Source organism: Lactuca serriola, chromosome 7 (assembly GCF_051521515.1).
Source record: "Lactuca serriola cultivar US96UC23 chromosome 7, Lser_US96UC23_V15, whole genome shotgun sequence".
NCBI classification, from domain to species: Eukaryota; Viridiplantae; Streptophyta; class Magnoliopsida; order Asterales; family Asteraceae; genus Lactuca; species Lactuca serriola.
In genome coordinates, this window is record NC_136414.1 from 74,906,761 (window position 1) to 74,917,787 (window position 11,027).

Here is an 11,027-nt window from a genome sequence, read left to right on the forward strand (position 1 = left end):
TACAGTTATGGCTTTCGTTACAATACAATGTATTAATTATGAATAATTAGGATTATACAATGTAATGGTATGTTACAATGTTAGTATATGGAAATTATACATAATATAGTGGTTGACATCGTTTCAAGCTGATATCTTCACATTTTAATAAGACAATTACATTTTGCATATTATTTGAATATGAGACCTTTCTTGAAAAACTCTCTTTCTTTCTCTCTCTCTCTCTCTCTCTCTCTCTCTCTCTCTCTCTCTCTCTCTCTCTCATAAGACACCAAGTATAAAGCTCTTCTTTCAATACAAAAAAATTCTTAACCATTTTACTGTCGAAAAAGGTAAAGATATCAAATAGATAACATATAGTTGTTATTAACTATCTTACTTGTCAATAACATTTGAAAGAAAAAAAAATACTTTTATTTGTGTTTTATAGATATTAAAGAATTACGATATGTTTCTTGTAATAGGTATGAAAGCCTAGAATTTCATTACTCGAAGGTCATTAAGAAAAGTGTAAAATTTCATGAGGGTATATATATCTTGATTATTTAAACCTTTATAATTGCAAGTGCAACATTGACATTGCCCCAAATGATATATATATATATATATATATATATATATATATATATATATATATATATATATATATAAAGCTTAAACGAGTATAAATTTATCTTTAAACATGTAATGTCTATTTTAACATTAAAACTAGAGAAATATTTATCCACATAATTGAAAGAAAGTTTTGATTAAACTCTCAAAACTAATAAGATACTTTTATTCTTCACATAACCAAAATATGATACTAATATAAATTTATAATAATTCTTTCATGAGCACAAATGAAACATATAGATCAAATTAGGACTTCAGGACAAAGACCAAATCGAAAAAAATATATAGTCGTCTCCGAATTCTTTAAGGTGTATCTACACCAAAGGTTGAACCCTAGTTGCGACCGAATTGTCTCGGAAATATTTATAAAAAAAGACTAAGATGTAAAATTCCGCAAACCAACGCTTAACTCTTCATTATGTAGTAGGTCCAGTTTAACTTTAACTTGGAGAGCATCGTTGCATCAAGCGTATAAAAAAAGTGTGTTAATTAAATGAATGCAAAGGGCGAGTCGATTATTGTTAACAAAATCGTAGATTGGTGTAAATATGGGAAAAGGAAGGCGATGGGCCTTAAAATAGATATAGAGAAGCTTATGACTATATGAATTGGATTTTTCTTATCCAAGTTATAATGCCTATGTGGTTTGGTGATATTGGACGCGAGTGGATTAAAGCGTGACCATATGGTTTATTTCAGTTCTTATTAATCGTGCCCCAAATAAATAAATTACTCGTAGTTGTGGTTGGACACAAGGAGATTCGATTTCTGTTTCTTGTTTATCTTTGTAAATGAAACAACTAGTGTTTCACTATTGAATATCAAATTGAATAATGTATCAATGGAAATTCAAAAGAATGACGAATACACTAACATATCACATCTTTTTTACATGGATGATGCCGTATTTATTAGATATCGTAGTACCAAGAATAGTTTTGTAATCGCCTGTATTCTTAGAGTGTTCCATTTGTCTACAAAACTTGAAATAAACTAGACTAGGACATTGTTGCATGGGATTGAAGGTGGTAAGATTGTATTTGAAAAAAATTGATATTAATTCCTTCTCATTGATATCTAAAAAGGTTGGAAAAGGTGGTGATACTAAATTGTTGGCTGGAGACATGGTGCGATAGAAACTCCTTGAAATAGTGGTAGCCTCGCCTTTGTTGATTCTCTTGATACAAAAGAAAAAAATACAATGTTGAATTCTTGCATGACAGTTATTGAATATGGAGTTAGTAGAGGTAGATTCATGGAGGCATTGAAATGGAAGTGGTACATAATGGCTTATTCACACTTCGAAATTACTACCTTGCTCTTCATCATGGGACTAGTGTTATTGAAATTTGGAGGGTGTTCGTATCTTCACTGCGGCTTACTTTAAAATGTTTATTTATGAATACACATTTTGGTATTGGATTATATTAATTTTTTAACTAGAACTGTGCATAGAGGCCAAGGAGTTGCGATCGATATGTGAGGGATGGGCGGCTTGAAAATTGTGATGTTGATTCATCGTCATAAATATCATAATTATATTCTAAAACCAATTGAATGCACATTTCGTAGTTGTTTCTGCTTGGTTCCATCATGAACTTAGAGACAAACGTCGTCTATTGCAATTTCCGTCTTTGAAGCCTCTTAGTCATGTATTATGTTGTCTATATTGTATAAGTAACAAAGTAAAGATGCAAAATTAAAATTGGAAAGAACAATTCGTAGAAACAAAAGTTTGGTGTTAATGAAAAAAATGTAACACCTTGTTTAGTATTTAAAAATATTCCTAAGGTGACAAATGATACTTAGATGAAAGGAATTCTACAAATACGTGTAAAAAATTAAGTTGGTGTTTGGTTAGATATTCCATGGAACAAAATGTTACCACTTAATTTAAAACCTCAAGAATATTAGAAACCGACATTGTTCCCTTTATCAACCTATATGGATTAGTGTTCAAATCCCATCTAGAATAGTGACATATGCTTGAAGAATAGTCCATTGAGTTTAGTTTTCCATTCAAAATAAAAAAAAATGGGTAAGAAGAAACAAATTCAGAATAAATACAAAAGTAGTGGAATTGAAACAAAACATTATGTCTCAATCCAAAACTGTTTATTCACATAGTAGTAGTAACTCTCGTTGATTTCAAAATGTCGTTGCTTATTATTGATCCAAAAACAATAAAAAAAGAAAAAATCCAAGCGTTAATTATACGGACATTCGTCAGTAATTCAACTACCAATACTCAATTTTGATAACTCCAGCGACAGGGTCGGCAATGGATTCAAATGCTTCTTTAGAAAGGTCTAGGGTTCCGCCACAACCTGGACAGTGATCAACAATTTTAACAGTGGCCGTTTTACCGTAATAACATGGGTGAGGGACTGGGTTTGTGGCACCGGTGCACTTAACTGTGAACATCTTTCCGCAAATGGCACCTCCATCCCACAAAGGATCACTTGCTGCGGCAATCATCACTCCCTCCGGGGTGCTCCCATAACATGAAGATGCTATTTCAAAAGTTATTTAGTCAGTTGAAGTATGTCAGGAACTGAAATACTTATTTCAAATATATATATATATATATATATATATATATATATATATATATATATATATATACTTCCTATAGATCCTTTCCATATTACTTAAACATATATGTTGATATATTAAAGTATGTATATGTTTATATATCTACATAGCATGTAATCATAATGGTTGATCCTAAACAATCAGTACAGGGGGGAGAGTAAACACTTACGAGTATATTGCTGGTAAAAGGTGGCAGTGCCTGGAATTGCTCTCGCCATTTAAACAAGGCTTGAAATGAGAACAATAATGAAGAAAACAGACTTCATTTCTTAAAATATTATTGTTAGTGTGTTATAATAATGAATTGTAATTTATACATTTGGGTCCTTTATATAGATAAATTTATATTATAGAAACGGTAATACTACATAGAAATTACAGTTATGGCTTTCGTTACAATACAATGTATTAATTATGAATAATTAGGATTATACATTCTAATGGTATGTTACAATGTTACAATATGGACACTATACATAATATAGTGGTTAATATCGTTTTAAGTTATTATCTTCACATTTTAATAAGACAATTAGATTTTGCATATTATTTGAATATGAGACCTTTCTTGAAAGACTCTCTCTCTCTCTCTCTCTCTCTCTCTCTCTCTCTCTCCCTCCGACGTAAGACACCAAGTATAAAACTCTTCTTTCAATACAAAAAAATTCTTAACCATTTTACTGTCGCAAAAGGTAAAGATATCAAATAGATAACATATAGTTGTTATTAACTATCTTACTTGTTAATAACATTTGAAAAAAAAATACTTTTGTTTGTGTTTTATAGATATTAAAGAATTACGATATGTTTCTTGTAATAGGTATGAAAGCCTAGAATTTCATTATTCGAAGGTCATTAAGAAAATTGTAAAATTTCATGTGGGTATATATATCTTGATTACTTAAACCTTTATAATTGCAAGTGCAACATTGACATTGCCCAAAATTATATATATATATATATATATATATATATATATATATATATATATAATGCTTAAACCAGTATAAATTTATGTTCAAACATGTAATGTCTATTTTAAAATTAAAACTAGAGAAATATTTATCCACATAATTGAAAGAAAGTTTTGATTAAACTCTCAAAACTAATAAGATACTTTTATTCTTAACATAACCAAAATATGATACTATGAATATAAACCTATAATAAATCTTTCATGAACACAAATGAAACATATAGATAAAATTAGGACTTCAGGACAAAGACCAAATCGAAAAAAATATATAGTCGTCACCGAATTCTTTAAGGTGTATCTACACCAAAGGTTGAACCCTAGTTGCGACCAAATTCTCTCGGAAATATTTATAAAAATAGACTAAGATGTAAAATTCCGCAAACCAACGCTTAACACTTCATTATGTAGTAGGTCCAGTTTAACTTTAACTTGGAGAGCATCGTTGCATCGAGTATATAAAAGAAGTGTGTTAATTAAATGAATGCAAAGGGCGAGTCGATTATTGTTAACAGAATCGCAGATTGGTGTAAATATGGGAAAAAGAAGGCGATGGTCCTTAAAATAGATATAGAGAAGCTTATGACTATATAAACTGGATTTTTCTTATCCAAGTTATAATGCCTATGTGGTTTGGTGATACTCGACGCGAGTGGATTAAAGCGTGACCATATGGTTTATTTCAATTCTTATTAATTGTGCCCCAAATAAATAAATTACTCGTACTTGTGGTCGCACACAAGGAGATCCGATTTCTGTTTCTTGTTTATCATTGTAAACGAAAGGGCTAGTGTTTCACTATTGAATATGAAACTGAATAATGTATCAATGGAAATTCAAAATGATGACAAATACACTAACATATCACATCTTTTTTACATGGATGATACCGTATTTATTAGATATCGTAGTACCAAGAATAGTTTTGTAATCTCCTATATTCTTAGAGTGTTCCATTTGTGTACAAAACATGAAATAAACTAGAATAAGACATAGTTGCATGGGATTGAAGGTGGTAAGATTGTATTTGAAAAAAATTGATATTAATTCCTTCTCATTGATATCTAATAAAGTTGGAAAAGGTGGTGATACTAAATTTGTCGCACCCAAAACCGGAACGACGGAAACGTTCTGGGGTGGAGGACGTCATGTCAAGTATCACAACACATGCATTATAGTAATCAAAGTACAACAAAACATTGCATTAATAGTAATAATTTTACATGGTTACATTACAAGGTATTAAGTAATACAGACAAATGTAATAAGAGCAGCATGGTACTAAGCTATCTTCAACAACAGCTCTGGGGATGTACCTGTCTAATGCTGACCTGAGAATACAAGTTATTTGAAAAGCGAGTATCAGCATTTTTACAAATGCTGGTGAGTTCATAAGTATTTAGTGTCATTTAGTTAAATAACGTTATGAAGTAATAGTTTAAGTGTTTATAGTGCATTAGATTTATTTCCAGAAAATCCTATATTTTCTTTAATAAAAACAGCCTTCAGTGTTATGTGGTAAAAAGTAGTTTTCCCTAAATTGCTGTCATTATCAAAATACTGAATTTGATTATTGAGGAAAGCAAACGACATCAGGGAATAACATATCCTCAGCAGTGAGGACTGCTGACTAAGGCAAGAAATGATAGCCTCCAAGAAAGTATCGAACGAACGACACGCCTGGTTCAGTCTAACAAATGGAGGCACAGACCCCAGAAGGTACCAAATGAAAGGTGCAGCTGGTAAGGTCTCAAACAGTGAATACAGACCCCAGACAATATCAAATGAAAGATACGTCTTGTAAGGTCAAAACAGTGAATACAGTGAACACAGTGGATACAGTGAATACAGTGGACACAGTGGATACAGTGAATACAATCAATACAATGGATATAGACCCCAGACAGCATCAAATGAATGATACGTCTTGTAAGGTCATATCAGAGAAAACAGACCCCAGACAGTATCAAATGAAAGATACGTCTTGTAAGGTCAAAACAATGTGACTCTGAAAATGAATTACCAGCATACAGTGTAAATTGCTGGCGAAATACCGTTACCTTAAGGCCAATGAATTATAAGGTAACCCGGGATACTCGTAACCATACTGACTAGAGTACCAGACGCCCTACAAGCGTCTAAAATATGACATTTGTCACCCGTTGGCTTGGTAGGCCGGGACTGTAGCTAGCAGTCTGGGTGCGGGGTTGTCAATCCCGTATAGATCTATACACACAATGTCCACTCTCCCTACCGGAGATTCTGGTTACCATCTAGACGACGGAGAAGGCCGTGTCCTGAAGATGCATCCCAAATAGTGGGTAGAGACTTCCAAATAGTGGGTAGTGTGTTTCTAATGTAAGTGTAGACTAGAGGTAGAGACTCTTAACTGAACTGACTAGAGAATTCTTGTATGTCCATACTCATATACATAATATATAACTAATGAATCAAACGACCTTCGGACGGCCATCCGATCCCACCAGACCACATCTCAACGAAGAAAAGGAAATAGAGCGGACGAGCCTTCCTAAGTCTTTTAATCATTACTTATATGTACCTATATAAGCACAGACATACATCTAACTACGACTGAGTGTGTATCAAGTAGAAGTGATTCTTGTGAAGTAGGAGTGTCTAACAAGTGAAGTAGGAGCAGTCACAAGTGAAGTAGGAGTGTTGAACAAGTATAATCGTATCACGAAATAGAGACGACAATAAGTGAAGTAAGAGCGTCTATCAGGTATAAGCGACTACAAGTATAAGTGAAGCAGGAGCGATATCACTAAGTAAGAGTGTGAACAAGTATAAGCGTCCATCAGGTATGAATGTATCACGAAGTGGAAACGTTATCAAGTATAAGTGTATCTCGAAGTGGAAACGTTATCGAGTAGAAGTATAAAAACATAGACGTAAACTTTGGAAAACCTTTATATTTTAAGAAAATCACGACTTGGTATTCCTTTGTAAAATAAGTTTGATGTAAAACTTTTAGAAATTCTTTGGAAACCTTTCATAAATTAGTTTGAAATGAAACTTTGATAAAACAGTAAAAGTAAGAACTTGAACAAGTGAAAACCTTTTAGAAAACCATGTATAGTGTCCTACTCAGTAAAACAGTATACAGTGTGGTAAAATCTTGTGCATGCGGTTTATCAATCACATGTGATTGATATGATAACTGGCATGTTTAACTTGTATTCCCCCCCAATAAAACATGTAATAACATTTAAAAGGTTCATTCAGGGGTATGAACTCACCTGGTGTAAGTAGGTCTGACGAAGGTGTCGTTTGGGCGTTCGGTGTCACGTAAGGACTTGAACACACTCAATGACCTATTTAACATATGATAACATATGTTCACATACAATTAGTATATTTAATACTAATTAAACACATATACGCACTCAAAGGAGCGGAAAACACTTTGGTTAAGTGTTTGGGGTGTCCCGGGTAGCGTCTAAAGGTGTGTATGACTTAGGAATGGAGTTTACTCTCTGAGAGTAAACTCCCAATACAATGTTTACGGCCCAGGGACTACTCACCATGAGTTTATGGCCGTAAACTCATGGTGAGGGGATCTAGTGTGTTTTAAGGCTTCTAACTTATTCATGGAATTATTCTAGGTCCAAAACTATATATCATGAGTGGGTTTAAGGTCTTGAAGGGCATCTTAATGGAGTTTACGTCCCAGGGACAACTCCTAAGGGAGTTTACGGCCGTAAACTCTCATTCCTTAAGTTTTGTGAAGTTTCAAGCCCTTATATCACTTCTAGTAATTTATAATGGAGTGTGAGACCATTTGGGGGAACAAAAGCCATCATTTTGGCACATTTAGGGGTGTTTACGGCCTTGGTACATACCTGGGCCGTAAAATCCTTTTTCCCTTTCATTTCATTGAGTTTAATTGATCTAAACCCAAAAGGACAAGCCCCTAATTTATGTCTTAAGCCTTGGTATGAATTTAGGGCACCTTTTAACATGTTTTTATGAGTTTACGGCCCTGGAACTATTTCTTGGGAAGCTTTGGCCATAAACTCCTAAATGGAGGGTGTTTGACATGTTTAAGGTCCCCAAGCTATTTTTAGATGATTCTAGGATTTATTCCAAGGCTATTGGTGGAGTTATATGGCTTTTAGGCATGTAAAAATGAGTTTACTCCCCATGTTTGAGGGGTTTACAGCCCAAGCATATTCCTTGGCCGTAAACTCTTATTTTCTCCTCAAAATTCATGATTTGGGTGTTCTATGTCCGGATTTGCAAGCCATAAGGTCGTATCTAAGTCCCAATGTTGGTTTGGAGGGGTTAAATTGCTCAAAAACCCATTTATTAAGTGTTTACAGCCCAAGCATGCTCCTTGGCCGTAAACACATGTTCCAGGTCCAAAATCACGTTTTAAACACATATTTGAAGGCCTAAGAGGTTGAATAACAAGTTAGGGTTGATAGTCTTACGTTTAGGAGTCGGAAATCGCGGTTTTTGAGTCGAAAACGAGCCTAGAGAGAGAGTATAGAGAGAGAGGGTGGAAAAGCTCCAAATGGAGTTTACTCCCCTTTATATATGGGTGGGAGTTGGAGCTCAGTGGAATTCTACCCAATACTGCCATTATACGGGGCTTTTGGTCGCACCCAATTTAGTAGTCGTAATAATAAAAACTAACTTTTTCCAATTAAATGGAAATGTGTGTTATGTGTTTTTATTTCCTTTTATCACGACTTAACGGCATATTGAACATAAACAATTGAAATGTTTATTTAATTGACGACCTCTAATTAACGGAACTTTTATAAACTGGAATATTCCGTTAACGGTAACGGGGAAATGTAACGGGACAACTTGGGTTGTCACAAAATTGTTGGCTAGAGACATGGTGCGATAGAAACTCCTTGAAATAGTGGTGGCCTCGCCTTTGTTGATTCTCTTGATACAAAAGAAAAAAAATACAATGTTGAATTCTTGCATGAAAGTTATTGAATATGGAGTTAGTAGAGTTAGATTCATGGAGGCATTGAAATGGAAGTGGTACATAATGGCTTATTCACACTTCGAAATTACTACCTTGCCCTTCATCATGGGACTAGTGTTATTGAAATTTGGAGGGTGTTCGTATCTTCACTGCGGCTTACTTTAAAATGTTTATTTATGAATACACATTTTGGTATTGGATTACATTAATTTTTTAACTGGGAACTGTGCATAGAGGCCAAGGAGTTGCGATCGATATGTGAGGGATGGGCGGCTTGAAAATTGTGATGTTGATTCATCGTCATAAATATCATAATTATATTCTAAAACCAATTGAATGCACATTTCGTAGTTGTTTCTACTTGGTTCCATCATGAACTTAGAGAAAAACGTCGTCTATTGCAATTTCCGTCTTTGAAGCCTCTTAGTCATGTATTATGTTGTCTATATTGTATAAGTAACAAAGCAAAGATGCAAAATTAAAATTGGAAAGAACAATTCGTAGAAACAAAAGTTTGGTGTTAATGAAAAAAATGTAACACCTTGTTTAGTATTTAAAAATATTCCTAAGGTGACAAATGATACTTAGATGAAAGGAATTCTACAAATACGTGTAAAAAATTAAGTTGGTGTTTGGTTAGATATTCCATGGAACAAAATGTTACCACTTAATTTAAAACCTCAAGAATATTAGAAACCGACATTGTTCCCTTTATCAACCTATATGGATTAGTGTTCAAATCCCATCTAGAATAGTGACGTAGTCTTGAAGAATAGTCCATTGAGTTTAGTTTTCCATTCAAAATAAAGAAAAATGGGTAAGAAGAAATAAATTCAGAATAAATACAAAAGTAGTGGAATTGAAACAAAACATCACGTTTCAATCCAAAACTGTTTATTCACATAGTAGTAGTAACTCTCATTGATTTCAAAATGTCATTGCTTATTATTGATCCAAAAACAATAAAACAAGAAACAATCCAAGCGTTAATTATACAGACATTCGTCAGTAATTCAACTACCAATATTCAATTTTGATAACTCCGGCGACAGGGTCGGCAATGGATTCAAATGCTTCTTTAGAAAGGTCAAGGGTTCCGCCACAACCTGGACAGTGATCAACAATTTTAACAGTGACCGTTTTACCGTCATAACATGGGTGAGGGACCGGGTTTGTGGCACCGGTGCACTTAACTGTGAACATCTTTCCGCAAATGGCACCTCCATCCCACAAAGGATCACTTGCTGCGGCAATCATCACTCCCTCTGGGGTGCTCCCATAACATGCAGATGCTATTTCAAAAGTTATTTAGACAGTTTAAGTATGTTAGGAACTGAAATACTTATTTCAAATATATATACTTCCTATAGATCCACTCCATATTACTTAAACATATATGTTGATATATTAAAGTATGTATATGTTTATATATCTACATAGAATGTAATCATTATGGTTGATCCTAAACAACCAGGGGGAGAGTAAACACTTACGAGTATATTGCTGGTAAAAGGTGGCAGTGCCTGGAATTGCTCTAGCCATTGAAACAAGGCTTGAAATGAGAACAATAATGAAGAAAATAGACTTCATTTCTTAAAATATTATTGTTAGTGTGTTATAATAATGAATCCTAATTTATACATTTGGGTCCTTTATATAGATAAATTTATATTATAGAAACGGTAATACTACAAAGTAATTACAATTATGGCTTTCGTTACAATACAATGTATTAATTATGAATAATTAGGATTATACATTGTAATGGTATGTTACAATGTTACAATATGGACACTATACATAATATAGTGGTTGACATCGTTTCAAGCTATTATCTTCACATTTCAATAAGACAATTACATTTTGCATATTATTTGA

The 11,027-nt window shown here is 33.4% G+C and overlaps 1 protein-coding gene across 1 annotated transcript; it reads right to left on the reverse strand.

Moving 5' to 3' along the window:
* Nucleotides 1-10,166: 10,166 nt before the first annotated feature.
* Nucleotides 10,167-10,739, reverse strand: LOC145064109 (Barwin-related endoglucanase). The gene is made up of 2 exons (XM_079011622.1): nucleotides 10,643-10,739; nucleotides 10,167-10,441 (listed from the first exon to the last, which is right to left on the reverse strand). The coding sequence occupies exons 1-2, from the start codon at nucleotides 10,737-10,739 to the stop codon at nucleotides 10,167-10,169; spliced, it is 372 nt and encodes a 123-aa protein (XP_078867748.1).
* Nucleotides 10,740-11,027: the final 288 nt, after the last annotated feature.